General features: G+C 36.9%; 3 protein-coding genes and 1 long non-coding RNA gene across 4 annotated transcripts in view; 1 reads left to right on the forward strand and 3 right to left on the reverse strand.

Moving 5' to 3' along the window:
* LOC117230794 (DE-cadherin) overlaps window positions 1–1,499 on the reverse strand; it is a 91,514-nt gene extending 90,015 nt beyond the window's left edge. The window contains exon 1 of the mRNA XM_033488575.1: window positions 958–1,499. Within this exon, the coding sequence (XP_033344466.1) occupies window positions 958–1,051 (94 nt within the window). The 5' untranslated portion in view covers window positions 1,052–1,499. The remainder of the gene's footprint in view (window positions 1–957) is intronic.
* Window positions 1,500–5,805: 4,306 nt separating this feature from the next.
* LOC117230576 lies at window positions 5,806–7,497 on the reverse strand. Its single transcript, XR_004492804.1, has 3 exons — window positions 7,164–7,497; window positions 6,401–6,762; window positions 5,806–6,249 (listed from the first exon to the last, which is right to left on the reverse strand). It is a non-coding gene; the product is annotated as an uncharacterized LOC117230576 (long non-coding RNA).
* Window positions 7,498–8,129: 632 nt separating this feature from the next.
* Window positions 8,130–10,761, forward strand: LOC117230574 (zinc finger protein 600-like). The gene is made up of 3 exons (XM_033488159.1): window positions 8,130–8,421; window positions 8,509–8,634; window positions 9,041–10,761. Exons 1-3 carry the CDS (start codon window positions 8,269–8,271, stop codon window positions 10,688–10,690), a joined length of 1,929 nt encoding a protein of 642 aa, XP_033344050.1. The 5' UTR covers window positions 8,130–8,268; the 3' UTR covers window positions 10,691–10,761.
* A 421-nt stretch (window positions 10,762–11,182) lies between these two features.
* On the reverse strand, window positions 11,183–19,702 carry LOC117230575 (ornithine aminotransferase, mitochondrial). The gene is given in 11 exon segments (XM_033488160.1): window positions 11,183–11,371; window positions 11,458–11,683; window positions 11,848–12,048; window positions 12,214–12,518; window positions 12,922–13,254; window positions 14,825–14,861; window positions 15,560–15,943; window positions 16,292–16,622; window positions 17,526–17,830; window positions 18,324–18,438; window positions 19,197–19,702. Coding segments are annotated over 10 exon segments (2,352 nt in total). The 5' UTR covers window positions 18,387–18,438; window positions 19,197–19,702; the 3' UTR covers window positions 11,183–11,204.
* Window positions 19,703–19,910: the final 208 nt, after the last annotated feature.

The following is a 19,910-nucleotide window of genomic DNA, read 5'->3' on the forward strand; positions in this document are numbered from 1 at the left end:
CGTCTCATCTCCGCTTCCTCCCACTGCTACAATTAAATTCAATTATACCTCCCCACTCGTCTCATCGTCACACGCAATAACGTATCGACAGGAGATCGATTCGTCGAAAATCCTATTTCTTTGCTCATTGTGTTATTTCGATTTGTTAAACGATAGAGTTATAAATTTACGATCTTGTGATATGTGGATGTTGTTCGTTGAAAAGAACGCAAGGTAGTAAAAGGAAAAAAAAGAAGTTGAGGAAATATTGGAAGCTTCTCACGGGCAAAGGCGCACCCTTTCTATCAAAGTATCGCTACGAGTGTAACTTGGTTCCCTCAGTTTTCTCAGGGTACGCATTTCGTATCGGTCGACGCTATACCTTGCTACCCGATATCTCCAACCAAGAAAAACAGAACCTTGCTACTGGTTTTGCGTTACCAAAGTGGAAAGAAGACATGGTTCGAGCGTTCGATGCGAACCGACAACATCTTATCACGTTCCCAGACATTCCTTTCGTTAACTAAACCTGTCGGTGGATAAAACTGTACGAGAAGATTGATATCTAGATACATTCACCTGACTTGCCCTGAACATTTCGAAATTATTATATTAATCGAGTAGTCTCTATTGAAAGAAAACGAGAGATTGGGATAGAAAACGCATACCGATTCGTACGTTATTTCTAAGCGTCGAGAGGCCTCTCAGAGATATACTTATCTTATGAACGCGGCCTAAGGCCCCAGTTCCCCCCACCCTATTGCACGGCTGGCCTCGTCGACGGACTACGAATAACCGCGCATGCGCTGCAGGACAAAACGTTATAAACACACGCACCGTTCTCGTTTTCTCGACACATGCGAGTACTACACTCACAAACGCTCTTGCGTGTACACACACAAGCGTGTACGAGCACGCACGTATATACAGGTAGAAAAGCATCACGATAATAGTCTTTGAAAGACACGATCTACTCACCGAGAGCTCCATAAAGAAGCAGGAACGACAGCAAAAGATGCGGAGGCCTCGCCCAGGCCCGTATAACGTGCCTGCTAGCATGCTGTCGCGACATGTTTCCCTTTTCCTCTCTCGTTGGTCCTTTCCCTTGGCTTCCTGGCTGGATGTCCCGGCCGGAGCAACCACGCTGTCGCTCCTTTTTCGTCTTGTCTATCTCGTACGTTTATCACCAATACGAATTCCTTTCCTTGATCGTTGAAAACTTTCAACGATCGCTAAAGTACATCACTACGGGTGCACATGGTTCTCATGATCCTTAGTTTCCTTTTCCCCCTCCTCCCTCTCTGCGTTTCTTCGCGTCACACGGTGAACAAAACACCCGTTACACACTGCACTCGAAGGAACAAACGATAAACCAAAAGACAACACCAGCGAACGCTACCCTCGGAAGACCGACGCCGCAGAAACGCGCCTACCCGACTGAACGACGAGGACGCGCGATTCGTTCGCGGTACCCTGTGCTTTCCAGCTTACTCGCTGTCTGCCTGCCTCCTGCCTGCCTGCCTGCCTGCTTGCTTGCTTGCTTCCTTGCCTGCTCGCCTGCCCCGAATACCGTCCCTACCATTCGCGCCCCTTCCCCACTTTAACAATTCCCCTCTCCCGTGTTTCCCTACCTCCCCGCTAGTCCATAGTTCGTGCCGACTCGCCGCTGATCAAACCCCTCTCCTCCGACCCCGCATTACCAATCCCATCGCCAGCATACAAACAGACCTTCCCCCACCACTTGCTAACTACTTGTTGATCTTCCAGGAACGAATAGACGATTCGTCGAACCTCGTGCTTTTACTTTTTCTTATTTTTTGTTCCATTTCCATTTGTATACATAGATTTATTGAAAATGCGATTTAACGTAATACTCGTGACACGAAATGTAAGTATCTTGGGTATAGTAAAATGTTAGAAATTCATAATTGTATTCGCTGTACATTTACATTGAAGAAATTAGTGGAGCTCACTATGGTATTCTAGTGTATTATTATTTCTTCCGTTCCCTTTGTGTGCTTCTTTATCTTTTATTTTATTTACCTTTTGTTCTGTTTAATTGCACTTTGCGCTTGACCGAAATGGAACAACTCTTTGAAATACATTTCTCGAAATACAGCATTGCATCATTCCTAAATGAATCGTCAGGTTGTTATACCTAGATGAGATAATACAATTACTCGATAATTACCGAATTTTTTGAAGAAATTCGGCGCGTCGTATTTGTACAGTTATCTACCTGTTGCCGCGAACGTGGCCATCGAACGCTATGTGGTGTATGACGGATAGAAAAAGGCGATAAAAATCAATGAAAAGCGGAGAACGTTGAATCGAATCGAATCGATGTAAGTAAATATCGATATTGATTGTCAAATTCTCAAGCACGAAGTACTTCGTAGGAAATATCGTTCCAGAGCATCTCAAATAACTTCAGTTCACTAATCGTAAGTTTAACCCTAACCTAATCATATTTTTCTATCGTTAGGAAACATTTCAAATTTAAGGAAAACGTAAAAGAATTGTTATTGTCTGATATGCATGACTTTTTATTTGACTTTTACGCTGAAGATATTCTTAAAATACTACAAATCTCTTTTTGAGCTGTGTATAAAGTGAAGTTGGGACATGAAAAAATCAAGAACTGCGGCAAAGTTAATCTATTAAAGACGAAACAGTGAAATACATAATACGAAAATGTGACATAATTATAAATGAAAAACAAGGTAAACAACCTACACGTGTATTACGGAATATACAAAATGTATTTACAATAACAGTTGACATCCGCTTTGCAAATCCACTACAGGTACAAATCGAACGTTCGAAAGAATTTCAATGATTTGAGAAAAGATAGTTAGTCATAATATTCAAATTTTTTGAAATTGTGGAATCAATGTGAGAGAAGAAATAAGAACAGAAAGGATATTAGAGATATCTTTAGGGTTCCCTTGCATAATCACAATCTATTAAAGAGTAGTCAAAAGTAATAACGCAAATTAGCACGAAAAAAGTTGTAAATGAAATATAGCTTTACAAGTGTCCACGCTTCGGTGTCTGATTTTAAACTCCTCGTGTCACATCCACTGCCATATTCTTATACTCTTGCTACAAAGGTGAGGTTATCTCGTATAGTTGAGCTTCGTAACGATTCGAGAGCTAACAAGAGGTAGTCTCGGTATCATTCTTATCTACTTTTGCATTCCCACGTCGCGCAATGACGGTCGCACGGTTGATTCTTACTTGGAGTACAGATTCGCCTCGAGGAAGCTAAATACTCCTCAAACATCACATTTCTATTCTTCCACGCTCACTTGCACAATTAAACTAATATTATTCATGAAATTTCACAAGTCACAATTTATAAGGTATTAGCATTAACAAGTTTCCTCGTATACATAACTAGAATAAGTTTATCAATATTAATAAATACTTTGAATAGTAATAAACAGTTTGTTGATAAAGAAAAATGAAAATGAAATTTTACAAATTTCGAATCATTCGATTATCCTATTTGATAAAAAATTGTGAAATTGTAAAAAGGAAGTTCATAACTTATACCTTGTAACTTATTCATTCACTGATATTATATAATATAGTTAATAAATTATTGTGCAAGATTGTCCGGATGTTGCCTTTATTCACGGAAATTCCTCGATAAAAAAATGCTGCCACGTCATTTCAGTTGGAAAAGTGTAAGAATGTCACGAGGTGTGAATCATAATTGTTCGATGCTGCAACTCGATAGTTTCGCGAGTTCTTTTTTCTCTGTAATATTACCTACGCATCGATACGTAAGCGAGAGCACAGACCATAAAATATTGCCTACTATTATTCTCCTTTTGCTTATGGTTTTTGTTGAATACTGATTTTCGGAAAGTTAATGCGTTTGTAAAAAAAGAAATTTGTGACTGCCAGGTTTTATGCACGTTCGTATTTTTATCAGGACAACTAAAGAAATAGAATTTTAATTTGTTTTACATTAAATGTAGAACGTAAATTAAATTTATTTTGTTACGCTTTAAATATTAGATCATTCCACAAGTAACGTGACCATTTCTCATATACTGGGTGAAAATTAAAAATTACTTGCTACTTGATCAATGTTGGATTTTAACAAATTTTCAACAATCCTTCATATTTTTCTTAACTTTCTTATTTCAGTTTGCTAAAACTGCAATAATAGCGACATTCATTGCTTTAAGTTCAGCTTTGAAGAGAAGCTGCATTAGTTACGAGATGACCTAATATGACTCATAACAAGTGCTTTACTTTGAATATTTTTGCATATGCAGACTACAAGAGAAAAGCACGTTAAATCAACCTTCTTGTTTTACACAGGGATGCAGTTTTAAAATTGTTGTCAACCAACGCCATGTTAAGCGCATAAATACATATATAGTTTACTAATGGAGAATGCTCTGAGAGCAGAAACATCTCTCTTGCGCAATTTTTATCTGCATACGTATCGGTATAACATTCCTACGCAAACGAGAAAATCAATATTCCCCTCACGATCGAAGCAAGCTAATTTCCCATCTACCGTAATGCTGGATCGTAAGAAATGATTTGCAGAAAACATTAAGAGTGCTCTTTAGCTGGCCTATAATGGGCCACACCTTTTCGCATAGAGAGTAATAAGGCATAAAGCAATCTAGAAGATTCATCGGTTCCAACCTGAAAACCAATTGAACTGAATGTACATACGTACATACACTAACGCTTATACATATAGTTATCCAGGCACTTTGGGCGATTTGTAATAACAATATGTGAATTTTACCAAAATGTACAAATTAATGATAAATTAGTAATCATTAGGCTATAGATCTAAATTGTCTATTAAAAGACATAGCAATAATATATTTTACTACTTATTCATATATTTATTATTTATGTATATACCATTACACAAGAACTACAAGTAAAAATGCACAGGGAGCATAAAGGGAAGAAACTACGCTAAACGTTCATTGTCGTATTTCGAAAGTATGATCGATGATAATTATTCGCATGACGACAGTGTTGCATTTATCACCAATTTTGATTATTCTGCTGTTAATCGATAGACAGTGGATATGCCGAGTTTGTCGACCCGTAAACCTATTGTTGCTCGTATTCCCAAAGGACACGACTAATCAAAGCTCGACGAACCTCTCGCTTTCTCCAAAAGCTATTTTTCACTAGCTACCGTGAAACAATCTTCGCCTATGTATTGCACAGTTAGCTTTTCAGCTGGGCCAAAGGGGCACCAAACAACTTGTAACATCAGATCAGGCAACGAAACGAAATTATCGGACTAATCAGTTGTAGGCTGTGCATGGAATTCTAGAATCTGTAACTGCAATTGTTAATTGGCCTGTTTCTGATCTCGTTTCCTTCCCGTTTACATAGGAGCATGAAACATGAATTCATCCAGCTCGATAAGAGCTTTGTTATCCAATTCGCGGTTCATTTCTTGGTGTCCTCGACTGTTATTAGTTGCGCAAAGATCAAAGCGTAGGTCGTAGGTGGTCGTGAGGAGATAGAAAAAACCGATCATTAATGGATCTCGTTACAATTACGCGCGTAAACTTTTTAACAGCTTTTAGCATATCAGTTTACTCGTTTACCTTGTATTTCGTTCGTTTCTCGCCAAACTGCCTTTCCTCTTCCAATTTCGGACAGAAATACAGACAAAAATTTGAACATTTGCTTAATTGTGATTTAATGTAATTAGAAAATTATAAATGAAAAGATTTCTATTTATCTTCGTCAATGAAACGAAAGCAAACGGAAGAATATCGCATTCTAAAAATATGGGTACCAGAATGTAGTTTACCGTGTTAAAGATCCCCTTGATGAATACAATGTACGAGTAATAAGCATCTACTTATCCATAAATTGTTGATTTCATTGCGTCATGTTGTGATCACCTATATCGTAAAGTTTCTATGATCGCGTTACGCCGCACCGCGATGCCATGTTATTTATTTAATTGGCTATATTTCATCAGTGGTAATATTATTTATCGAATTTCTATCAGGCCAATGTAGGTAATTAAATCGCGCGTTTCGTTAACGATAGAATTAATGGACGAGGATTGAAATCATCGGAAGGGGTAATCCGAAAAGCAAATTACGGAAATATTTGCCACAATTCCAACTGCTGTGAAATCTGCTACTCTACCTTTTCGTCGGAATTATATATATAGTAAACACAGCAAAGCGGACTTCCTTAATCCTTTCGTCTCTAGTGAGGTATATACTCTATGGTACACAAGTATTTGAACACCTACAATTAGTGCAATTCGATCAAAAAGATATTTTTATTATATCTTCAACGCTACGATAGAGGAATATTTCGCTATTGTTAATTCTTTGCTACACGCTATAACTGGCGATCAAAATTCTCTGTTAAATTTAAACTAAATCAAGGAAAGTACCTGTATCGCTCTTGTTCCATGTGTGTCAGTAACGGATGATTGACACGTGGTAAAATTTATATAAACTTTTAGAACATAGTTGGAAACAAACTTTAATTCTTATGGAACTTTGTAATTCCACGTTTAACTGCGATAAACGGCTGACAGTTAAAATCTCCATAAGGACTATATGCACTTTAGAACGTAGCTAAAATACACATTTATTTCGTTCTAAAGTCCCAATATGGAACAGATGCATTTAGGATCACTGAACTCGGATGTCTATACAGACTCAATTTTCATCCACTTTCGATTGTTTCACCATTTAGACTAATTAATATCAACTATTGTTTTACCAATGTCTATAAATTGTGTATGGTCGCCTGAAATAAGATCAGATTAGGTTAAAGAGCTTAATTTGAACTGTATTTTATATATTTGCATCAATTTGAAAGTGCCTAAACATTATGTAAAAAATATGTATTAGAAAATGGCCCATTAAATAATCGAAGATATTGAATCTAAATGAAAGAAAAAAGATAGCAGCGAAGATGATATTTTCGTAATCAAAATGTGAATTAACTAAAAAGAAATTATAAATTAAGTGTTACGTTAATACAACGTTGGCCCGTAATAGGTTAAAGAAAGAAGGATGGGTTAAAAACTGAATAGAAAAATGTCAGGTAGGGAAAGAACAAGCAAACCGGAAAGAAAAATATTCGATAGGGTACGCGGTAGATTGTGATCGATGCCTATGAAAATTCTTTTGTTTTGTAGCACGTACACATAGTTTACGACAGACAAGCATGAGAACGAAATATTAGATTTTCTTCTAGCAAGAACAACGAAGTAGAGTCGACTCTCTGTATTCGCCATCGACGTGTTCCATTGATTGCTTTGGACGGCTTTGAACGGAAATCACACACGATTGTACAATCGATCCGGCGTCGTTTTCCTCTCCGTCTACTTTTATCGAAACTTTTCAAATCATTGCCTACTCGGATTCCGATGCAATATCGTACATGTAAACTTCTTCCTTTCCGTGCAACCAGCTTATTCCAATTCATTTAGAAGAAGTTGTCGATTGTGTACAAATAGAATTTAAACTTTATCATAAAGTTTAACGTTCCCATTTCTACAATAGGTTATATTAAAATCTACATAGATTATATTCTACACCTTTCAATTATAGCGATTTTATACAATTTATAACATTCAATAACGGCGCGGCATTAACCACAAGATCACGGTAAACGATCCTGTCTGTAAAATAATACGTACGTACCAGGTAAAAACTATTTTGATCGTTTGGCGACATCTATTACTTACTGACAAATCACTGAATAGATGGCGCGGCCTGAAAACGCTAAAACAAAATCTTAACCTCTTAACAAAATCTTAAAATCTTAAAATAATTAAGTACAGAATAAATGGCCATAGTTTTAGTGTATTTATGAAGATCGATGTATCTGATCGATATATTTATTCACAGAAATAGGTTTTTGTTACTCTCTTCGTTCCTTTCGTCGGTCCTTTTACTCTTTTCATCGAGCGTAATTTATTTGTTTGAATTATTCATAAATTGTGTTGTGATTTTGCGAGGCAAACCTATGTGTCAGTATAAAATTCTATACTTCTTTTATGATTATAAAATATCTTTTCTATATCTTGGTTATAATTTCATAGAAGACTTTAATTTTAATTTAAACCGCTACTAGAGCCGCTGCTATATTGAATCGATAAGGTAGCGTGTGATATGAAAATGGTAAGGTAGATAGGTAACCGTAACCGCCAAAACATGAAACACGAAATAGCATTGCATATCATGTCTATTCTGTGTCTCGTCTGTGTTTAAATCAACTTTTGAGGTTAGCTGTCAAAGTATAATAATGTTCATCGTTACGAAAGAAATTGACAGCGAAAATATTGGTAAATTATGCCGTACTTGTCTAAGAGAGGATGGCGACAAAATGGTTTGTTTGTTCGTGGGACCGGCTGAGTCGTCTCTCGCTGCTAAATTGCGATCTCTCTCCTGTCTCGAAGTAATAAACATTTTCAAATTCGCAATTTTTTGATTACCACGAATACGAAATTTGATTTTGTTGCGTCTGAAATGCGTATTTCATTAGGTATGGCAGGGCGATGGTCTTCCAGAAAAAATGTGCGACCGTTGTGTAACCAGAGCGGAATCTGCTCTATTATACAGGGAACAATGTCGTGCAGCTGACAGAGCGTTAAGACAAGCAGTTTTAAAGGTAATCAAATTTAAAACAATGAATAGAAGTATTGACAAAGATCAGATTTTCTTATAAAACCATGTATAAGCATGCTAATAGCATAGCTTCCGATGGGAATGGTTCTGTATACGTGTATTAAAACACATATTTTTTCAATTTACCATAGCACATCATAATTTAACTTGGCATTTCAGTGAATTTCAAACTTTATTGTAGCAGCTCTTTCAAGTAATACCAAAATTAGAAAATCTACAATCCATAATTTATTATTCCCATGTGATTGAAAAAATTAAATAAAGAAATATGTTTTTACTTTACACGAGGTTTTAGAAGAAAAGCTGATCGCTTCATCAGTGCACGTATGTGCCTTGTTTGTAAAAGGAACGTGAACTTTTGCAAAATGCAAATGTATCGATATTCGTAGGTTTCTGGTCTGGCTTCATACGCAGCAGGTTACAAATTATATCAACAAAATCAGGGTTTCATGCCTGTTCAAAATTCCCATAAGACTTTGAAATGTATAGAATGTGGAGCAGTATTTATGACCTACCAAGAGCTCTGTGCCCACAACAGATCACATTTACCTTTTGTCCAAGACGATATACCTATGCAACATATGCACATAGTAGAATCACAAAATCCATACTTCAATCTTAACTTTGGTCACCTGAGCTCTAATTTAACCAACGAGAGCATTCAACACACGCAATTGTCTCCATTGATTAGGTCAAACGTGATGCAAATGATACCAACGAACGGGGAAAACCCTAGCCGAGCTGCTTGCGCGCTACATTGTTCTTTGTGCAATCGCACGTTCACCAATAGAACACAATTAATAAGTCATAGTATCACCCACAACTCGGAAAGCATAGAAGTGCCCTGCGATAACGAGCATATAGATATCTGCGAGAATTCAAATCAAATTCCTCAAAACTTGAGTTACGAGAGGTCGATTAATTCCGTCGGGAATACTATCCAAAACTTATCTTATCATAGGTCAACGACGAACGATAATAACGAAATACAAAACTTGGAATTTCCGGAAAATATGGATTTGGGAGACGAAGTTCGAGAGGGTAGCCCTCGTGTAAGAAACACAGCGATGTCTGATTCAGATACATATAATATAGCTGTCTATCGCGGTGTAAGATTTGCGAAAAGTCTCGAACGTACGGACAACAGAGAGAGTATCGATAGATATCAATCGTGCTCTTCGAATCTTAATTACAGTAAACAGCAGATCGAGAGCGAACATTCTGAAAATGTGCAACAGCTACAGGCGAAAAAGTACAAATGCGACGTATGCTCCAAGTCGTTTTCTCAAAAATCTAAATTGTTAACGCACCGATTCTCGCACTCTGGTCAGCAACCTTTCAAGTGTCCCAATTGCGCGAAAGGTTACTCATCGAAGAGCAAACTAAACGCACATATGCGATTACACACGAAAACCAATGTACACCCGTGTAAAATGTGTGATAAAATATTTGCATATCCTTCTTATCTGCAGGAACATTTAAAAACACACAGACGAAGCGGCAATAGCAACGGGAGAAACGAGGAGAACAAAGCTTTCGAATGCGTCAGCTGTAAGAAGAGATTCCGTTTATTGAAAAATCTGAAAGCTCACGAACGACTTCACACAGGGAAAGGTCTGATGCGATGCGAAATATGCGACAAGACATTCAGTCGAAATTATAATTTAAAGATTCATTTGAGAACGCATAAAGCAGCCAAACCGCATAAGTGCGAGTACTGTAACAAATGTTTTGTTCAAAAAGGCAATCTCGCCGAACATATGAGAATTCACACGAAGGTAAAACCATTCGAATGTAAAGCGTGTGGAAAGCGGTTCTCGCAGTCAAGTCACTTGAAGAATCATGAAGCATCCCATACTACTGTTAGACAACATCAGTGTCGATTGTGCGGGAAACGATTCAAACTTGCGAATCATTTGAAGAGACATCTGATTTTACACAATGGTACAAAGTCATATAAATGTCATCAGTGTAATCAGTTATTCTCTCAAGCGTTTAGTCTCACGAGGCACTTGAAAAGGCACGATTCGCATACTTAACCGATGTGTACACGTCTTTTTATATGTACATAGATACATCATCTTAAAAATATACAATTCCATGTATATAAGTATTTTATACTATTTTCAATGATTAATTTTCTCCGTTTTAAACGACTGAAGATATTTAATATTTGTACATTCTGAAAGAGGTACAGGTAAACATTGTATTACGATAGATAATATTAGTAGAAAGTAATTGAGATACGATTTTTCATTGCGAGTTGTAGATATATGTATAAACTTATTGCTTTTTTAAGCAATGAAAACAGCAATGAATAAAATAATAATTTTTTAGAAATTTAAAAAAAATCTTTTTTAAAAAAATTATTATCATAATATTTTTAAAAGATTCTTCGAAAGAATAATTAAAGGAATCATTTTTAGAAAATAAATTCACTTTTTGTGTATAATTTGCGTCTCGCATAATGCGATTTTTATAACACGACATTTTCCTCGTATTATAGGGTAGCTCTCGTATTATAGAAGAGTTATCCGTGTAACGATAACTAATTTATTTGTAATTTCTGAGGACAGTGGTGAGTATATCGAGACCTTCTTCGAGTTGTTCTTTCGTGATAGTAAGTGGTGGCGATATCCTTAATATTTGACCATGAGCAGGTCTCGACAACAAGCCTGCTTCTTTCAATCTTAAACAGATATCCCATCCTTCGGCGAAGTCTGGAAGATATTACAAAATGTAACAAGCAGCAAAGTAAACGTACAATATATTATTACAGGATATTATCGCGGACTTGAGTCAATACCTTTATTAATTACTAAACCAGCCAATAAACCTCGACCTCTAAATTCTACCGCTATGTCTTTCGGAAGTTTTCCTAATTCTTTCCGTAGAATTTCCCCAAGCTTACTCGCATTCTCCGCAAGACTTTCTTCCTCTAAAATTTTAACTGCTTCTATAGCGACTCTGTTACCAAGCGGACTTCCACCGAAAGTGCTACCGTGAGATCCAGTTTCTAGGCACATTATTATCTAAGGAAATAGCAGGTTTGACTTAGATTGACGTAACATTAGAAAAATGTGTTTCTATTGCTAATAATTAATTGAAAAACCATTTTTCTCACAGGTTAAATAAGAATTCGGTCTTGAAAGGATCAATAACGTGCTGCTATTGTTTCCACTGCAGTTATGTTTACCTGTTCGTCCGCTAAAATACCGGAAACAGGATACAATCCGCCAGACAATGCCTTTCCTAGCACGAGAATATCCGGCCGTTGATTTTCGTGATCTACCGCCAATCGTTTGCCTGTTCTGCATAAACCAGTTTGTACTTCGTCAGCGATCCATAACACATTGTATTTGTTGCACAGGTCTCGTACACCTTTCAAGTAGCCATCCTACATCGAAATGAAAGTTTAGGATTTGGAAAGACGAGAAATGGAACTCCAGTTACTGAAACTATTCGTCACAGATCTATACGACCCAAAATGGGTATTATATCTGTCTGTTATCTATTCGACCATTTGTCTATTCAAGTCTGATGGAAGATGAAAATAACATACATTCGGTATTATGACACCCGCTTCTCCTTGAATTGGTTCCATCATGTACGCGCAAACAGTTGGATCCTGCTTAAATTTTTCTTCCAAAGCGTTGAGGTCGTTGTACGGTACTTTGTCAAAGCGAGGAACGTAAGGTCCGAAATCGGTGTAACAATTTGAATCCGTAGATGCAGACAGCGCGGCTATAGAACGTCCCCAGAAGTTCCCTTTTGCGAAGACCACGGTTGCTTGTTCCGGAGGTATCTTCTTTACTCTGTAAGCCCAACGCCTAGCAACCTTAATGGCAGTATCGCCTGCTTCGACTCCTGTAATGCAACACATAGACGCGTCTACGTATTTTGCGCTTCTAACTTCTGATTTTCCATTGACAAGTATACGCAAGTATCCGAACACAGGATTACTTTTGAGGAAACACGTTTTCATATATTTGTTACATATTGATATAATTGTTACATATTTTAATAAGTAACTTACTTAAGCGTATATATTCTGTTATATACTCTATAAAAAGATAGAAAACATCGCTTCTAACTATTAGTTCATTATTGATTTGTACACATTAGTCAAATTCAGATTACTATACTGTATAATTACTATAAATCGATCAAAGTGTCCGGATGCTCATTACTTTTAACACGCCTTCTGTTCTTTTCTATCTAATTTCTCCATCTTTGAATGTATTTCGTTTTTTTTTTTTTTTTTTCGTACCAGTATTCATCGGCAAGAATTTGTCCCACCCCAGAAGCTTCGACAGATATTCTCCTAGTGCACCGTGAGGCTCCGAATAAAAAGCTCTAGACGTGTGAGCGAGCTTTCCCACTTGTTCTCTCATTACTTTCACCAAACGTGGATGACAATGACCTTGATTCACTGTTGAGAAACCCGCCAAAAAATCGAGATATCGTTTCCCTTCGACGTCCCACAAATAAACGCCTTCGCCTCTTGCAAGAACTACCGGAAGTGGCTTAAAATGTCTACCACCATACATATTATCACGATCGATCAACTCTTGCGAACTCAGGAATCTCTTCAGCTCTACTTCTTTCGTTAAACCGAAGATTCGTGATCTTGTGATCGGCTGCATTTTAAAGATTTCGAATTATAGTACTGCAGTTAATTTAGATTCGTGGAATCGTTCGAAGAAAAGAATCTCTTGCCACTGTGTTTAATTTCAGAGGCTGTCTTACATTTATATCAGGAGAACAAGAAAGAGTAGGGGCGATGTGTACTGCTTATTTACTCGGGATGTTTTTGTATATAATTGATACATATGTCGGTGGGATTTAGAATAAATGCTGTAGCGTAACTGAAGAACTCGTATCTGATAATGAGGGGCGTCGTTTATTACGGCGCCACCACGCTAAATCAAATGAGAAACTGCAAACAACATATATCACAATAATCTGATCGTGAAACGATGTATCTGAGGAGATGCACGTTACTGTCGAGTGGTAAATCTGTTATTAAAGAACGTCTCCCAACTGTTAATTCTTTGCCTTTTGTCATAACTGGGATCAAATGTTCTGCTAAATTTAAATTCAGACAAGGAATGTGTCTGTATCGATTTAGTTCATCCTTAACGAATGGTTGATACCTCGTAAAATCTACATAAACTTTTAGAACGTAGCTACAAACATGTTTCAATCGATTCCAACATTGAATTTTAAAGTCACAAAGACTAAACTAAACAGACGTCTCTGCAGGAACAATTTTCATCCACTTTCAATTATCGCTCTTTTATTTATACTGTTTAATATTTTCTATTGTTTTAATCAATATCTATTAACTGTATATGGTTATCTGAGATAAGGTCATAGATCAAAATTTGATTGAAGAGTTTAGAATAAGTTCTAGTAAAAAAAATAAATTAACGTAAATTTTATATATTTGCAATAATTTGAAACTGTCCGTATACTTCTAGTGAGAAATAATAAACGCCAACGTACCATCTCTTCTTTCTCTCGTTTGTTTTGCGATTCTTTCGCAAGCGCGAAACGAATCGAGAACAACAATTATACTCATAATATGTACAATTACCAATAACAAGGATTACGAAGTTTGTATAAGAGGAGGATCATTTGATAAAAAAAATATATGTCGTGGCATTCTTTTTCGTTTCCGTTTATTTACCGTTCTTTCTAAAGTCTTACGAGTCGACATCCGATAGGAAATTAATTACGTATGACAAATGCGACTGTATCATAAAACAAGCGATTGCCAATATTGACCTACAATGTTCAAGCGCGATATTATCGCGAGTTTGAGCCAGTATTCGATGTCTGACAAGCGTCGGAACAAACACTGATCTCGTGACAGTACAGGATAGAACCGTATCACGTATAGCTATTAATAACCAGTATATAACTAATCGGGCAATATTTTTTCCTCTGTACATGCGGTGCATGCGAAAGATAACAGCTTCGACAGCTTTCGGTACATGTTCTTGGTTCAATTTTACCGTGTTTAGCTTCGTCGATCCGCAGTCTATCTGAATTATGTGGACGGCTGAGAATAGCGATTGCATAGTGGTGAAAGTTAGTTCTGTGGCGGCACGGGCCACGGAACTTTTCAACGGCTCCGGATGCAAAGCGCGACGCCGCCAAAGCGCAACACCGACGTGCCCAATGTACCATCGATATCTTCACACTCTTTCCGCCGAATTCTCGGAAGAGCATACACGTGCCAGCACTGGCGGCACATCTAATGAATGCACGCTAGTGGGGGATATCGATGGTCTACGAAGGGAAGAATCTGCGCGATCCGAAACAAAAGCAGAGTCAGTCTGTCTTGCGCCATTAAATGCGTAACTCCTCGGTGCTATTTGCATAGCAACGCGTCGAATGATCTCGCGGTGTCTATCGTTATTTGTTAGTTGTTACCTGTTGTCTGTTAAGTGTAATTGTTAGTTGTTAATTGTTAACTCTGATTGTTGATTAGTTCTAATAAAACTATTGTTCGTTAAAAACACCAAGAGTAGTTCCTTACGCATCTATCACCATACCACCTCAGTTCACTGTTACTTTCTATGAAACGAGGAAAGAGAAAACGAATAAAATGTGACTTTATTAACATCTTTCAGAAATTAGAACGGAAACGGGATGGAGGCGGATTTTCCAAGTACGTAGAATGTATGGTGTTAATTAACGTATCGAGAAATAACTCGAGAAATGATATCGATGCATTCTCTTATTTGCGATTCCGTGATGACCAACGGCGGTGCCAATCTGATTATATGACCGTGCGTTGGTTTCGCGAGTAAACCCTCCTCTTTCAATTTCAAGCATACATCCATGGCATCGATGTCTTTTTTGATAACAATAGCGTTAAGTAGACCCTTTCCACGAACAAGAGTAACCACATCCTTTGGTAATTTTCCAAGCTCGTTCCTGAGAATATGTCCGAGCCTTTCAGCATTTTCCGCTAGTTTTTCTTCCTCGAGTACGCGAAGCGCTTCAAGGGCGACTCTGCATCCTAGAGGGTTGCCACCGTAGGTCGAGCCGTGTTCGCCAGGCTTTATAGTTAACATCACAGAATCGTTGGCGAATACACCAGAAACTGGATAGAAACCACCGGACAGAGCCTTTCCAAGAATCAAAATGTCTGGTTTTACATTTTCGTGATCTACCGCCAATCGTTTTCCTGTCCTTGCCAAACCAGTTTGCACCTCGTCGGCGATCCATAAAACGTTATGCTTCGTACATAATTCTCTCACACCCTTCAGATAGCCGTCCTTAAGAAACAATATACAAGTTAACGAAATTGTATAAAAACAGTTATTAAGATTTAATCTTAGTCTTAATATTATAATAAGCAACATTTTGAAACGAAATAATGAAGCGAATGGAACGATATCTAGTTGTTTAGTGCCAGTAGCAAATAAAAGACAACGTACTGAATTTTAAGATTACTCTCGCGTGTAAAATAAAAAATGTGTTATAATAAATGTTATAATAAATCAAAATTATTAGCGCGTATCTTGATCGGTTCGAATAAGCGAGGTTCTACTCTATAAATCACATTGATCCGAATGGTGCAATTAATATTTTATTTTTTGATAATTAAACGAGAGTTACGATACCTTCGGCACGACGACGCCAGCTTCGCCTTGAATAGGTTCCACCATGAAAGCACAAACCTGAGGATCGGCTAAAACCTGTTGAAGCGCCGTAAGATCGTCGTATGGAACGAGCTCGAATCCAGGCATAAATGGACCGAACCCACTGTAACTAGTTGGATCCGTGCTTGAGGATACCGCGCTCATCGTTCTGCCCCAAAAATTACCTTCCGCGAAAACGATCTTCGCTTGATACTGCGGTATACCTTTGCACGTGTAACCCCATCTGCGTGCCAGCTTACAAGCGGTTTCGCCACCTTCTACTCCTGTGTTCATCGGAAGCCATTTATCGTACCTAAACATTTGATATTCCATTCCGTCATTTATGATATCGATTATTAAAGATACACGGGAAACGAAATTTCATTTATACTTTACTATGTTAGTAGACATTTCTTACATACATATAGTAGACCTTGATTTATCTGAACTCATTCGTATAGGTATAATACTGCTTGAAAGTATTCGATGTAGTTCGAAGTGCTCGAAAGTATTCACATCCAGATGCATAAGTGGATTCGACTCGGTAAAAATTCGCTCGATAGGGTATTAAACAAAATTCCATTTTAATGAATGGAATTCAGATACACTGTCAAAAGTATCTGAACATTTGCTTATTCTTGATAGGATATAATTTAATTACAGAAACACGATATGACACGACATTTGAATAATAATCAATGGATATACAATGAAATATTGTCATCTATAAATGTTACTATCTCCAAACTATTTAAATTGTTTCTAAAATACATATCAGATAAGAAAGGCTTTTTCTTCATTTATGTGCTGATTAATTGAAGCAGTAATATTTGAGACCGGTAGATATATCGATGATTTTTTAATATACCGTCGGTCAATTTTCAAACGAATATTTAAAATTTATTAGTTGCTGGTTCAATGAAAAGATAATAAATATGTATTAATTTTAACCATCAGTCCGTTATCAATTTTCTATCAACATTCCGTACATTTATGAGCGGCGATATAATTGGAATTCTAGCGCACATTACATTTTCGTTCCCCTTCCACAATCGCTATATTATAGGAAGATATGTCGATTATCTGATGCCAGATGCGAGAACAGACGTTGTGTAAACGCATGTGAGAACGCATTATCACAACTTGTACAAAAGGTGCAAATGAACAAATAAAAGGAGTGGCAAGAGGAACGTAATCACACAGTAGTCTTACTCACCCGAAAAGTTTCGTGATATATTCTTCAAATTCTCCCAATGCATCCGAGTAAAAAGCCCGCGAAGTTAATGTCAAAACCTTCGCTTGTTCGACCAAAGCCTTGTAAATTCTTGGATGGCAATGGCCTTGATTAACGGCAGAGTAGGCACTCAGAAAATCATAGTAACGTTTGCCTTCGACGTCCCACATGAAAACTCCTTCCGCTTTGCATAACGCAACAGGCAGCGGATGATAATTGTGAGCACCGTATTTTGATTCGCGTTCGAAAATTTCTTGTGACGTTATAGTTCGATGATTTTTCTCGGCCTGCGATCGGAGTTAAAATGTAGACAATTTTGCAAAATTGAAGGGCTCCTAACGAAAACGGGGCTTGTCTGCGCCTTTTTCAGAAAAGTGGAAAAATGCTCTAAGAATACTCTATGTCCTTAATTTCTGTTCAACACGTCTCGATCTTTTGTACAAAATATTCATCATTTTACATAATTACTTAATCGCTGTAAGCGTATCTGTGATCATATCGTAGAAAAGCTTTGTCTAATTAAATCATGAAATCGTGGAACCATGATAAGGATTACGTTCCTCCACGCGGTTGATCTTCATTCTACGATAAATCAGAGTCTACTGGTTTTATAGCTATCAGACGTATGATAGATCTGATTATACTTTGATAATACTGATTCTATCATGTTGTGAATCTCGATTATTGCATAAAAAATTAAAGAATTTGACAAGAGTCATTTACGAGCCCATTTGCATATTGTTTGGTAAACCATCTATCAGATTTAATGCTGCTTATTACCTGATTGACCAGATTCAAAAGATATCCCTTTCTTTTAGATATCATGCCGACTTTTCTGAACATCGTGTTTATATATTTTATACGGACAACCGTATAATCCAGATCTCGCGTTAATCTAAAATTTGATTTAAAAAAATCGATGTTACGTACATAGATATATCAGGACAAAAACATATAGCATATTTTCGTAATTAATTAAAAGGTTTTTCCAATTGGAACAGAAGCGGGATTGAGACATAAAAAATTGGAGAATCGCGCCAGAGTTAATAGGAACAATCCCTTAATGAAAATAGTTAATATGAAAGTATGTAGAAAAACAAAAATTATCCTTACATTATATATGCGTGACAAATACATTATATTGTATTATATTTAATTATGTCTTTGATATAAATATACTATATCCATATTATCTTTTAATTAATTTCCGAAGATAATTTAACGTGACCAAAAATACATTCAAAGTTAAGTAGACAGATAATTTATGTAATACAGGATTAAAAAACAGTGTGTCCAGAATTTAGAAATTGCTCTTCTGCAAGAAACAAGAAATGTGATTTATCGTGCTTTTCTCCTGTGATTTTTACATTACAAAGCAACGTAGAATAGAGCATTAAACTGCATATTCTCGAAAAACACACGAATTTAACAACAGATGCGCGGACAGCCATGCATTGTCATCTCTACATAATCACTTAAGAAGGTGATTTCAAGCTGTATGATTTTTCTTAAGTATGAGAGAATAAAAAAGGTAACATTATCAGCAAGGATATTAATATTTGCCAGAAAAATTATCACGATTGCATTGTGTTATCGGCGCGGCAAAACAGGCTATCAACGGAATGTTTGTTTGAATTATAGGTAGATCTTTACCTTTATAGGAACCGGTGATCGCTCGTATTAGCGGGATCTACGCGTCGCTACCAGTAATCGATGAATACAACGACCGACTATTCGAAACTACTTTTCCTTCTGTGCTCGAATCTGCTTCAAACCAATACCCTCCCTCCCTATCTCTTTCTTTCGCTCTCTAATCTGTAACAATTGGTTTGCGTTAGGTTTTTCCCAGATTGTCAAATTCTAAAAGATACACCTTGACGTGGCTAGCCTTGTTGCGCGGCTTACTATTTCTCTCCATCGCATCGTACGTACGCTCGCGTCACGCCAGCTCTTCGTATCAGAGATAAGAAAAATGATATAATTATACAACCTATCAGCGATGAAAGCAGCTCGTCTTGTTCAAATCCAAAATTCTCGACTATTTGTATTCGAAAGTAAATATGATAAGCTGATATACTTTCACCAAGTAACATCGGATCACAGTTCGTTTCGGTACAAAGCGATTCTGTAATATTTCGATCATATTTTACAAACGATTCAATAATTACAGTAATTACATCGAGTATTATGAATGTTATAATAGATAGTATAATCTGAACGATGAATAAAAACCATTTCAATATACGATAAACACGATACTAAAAACTATTACTTATCCTTCTTCTTGCTTTTAATTAAGTAACGATGAATAATGGAAAGATATTTATGACTATATACAATTATAGTTAGTTATAGTACAATAGTTTG

The sequence above is a fragment of the Bombus vosnesenskii genome, unplaced genomic scaffold (genome assembly GCF_011952255.1).
Source record: "Bombus vosnesenskii isolate JDL3184/JDL3185 unplaced genomic scaffold, Bvos_JDL3184-5_v1.1 scf7180000013267, whole genome shotgun sequence".
NCBI lineage: Eukaryota > Metazoa > Arthropoda > Insecta > Hymenoptera > Apidae > Bombus > Bombus vosnesenskii.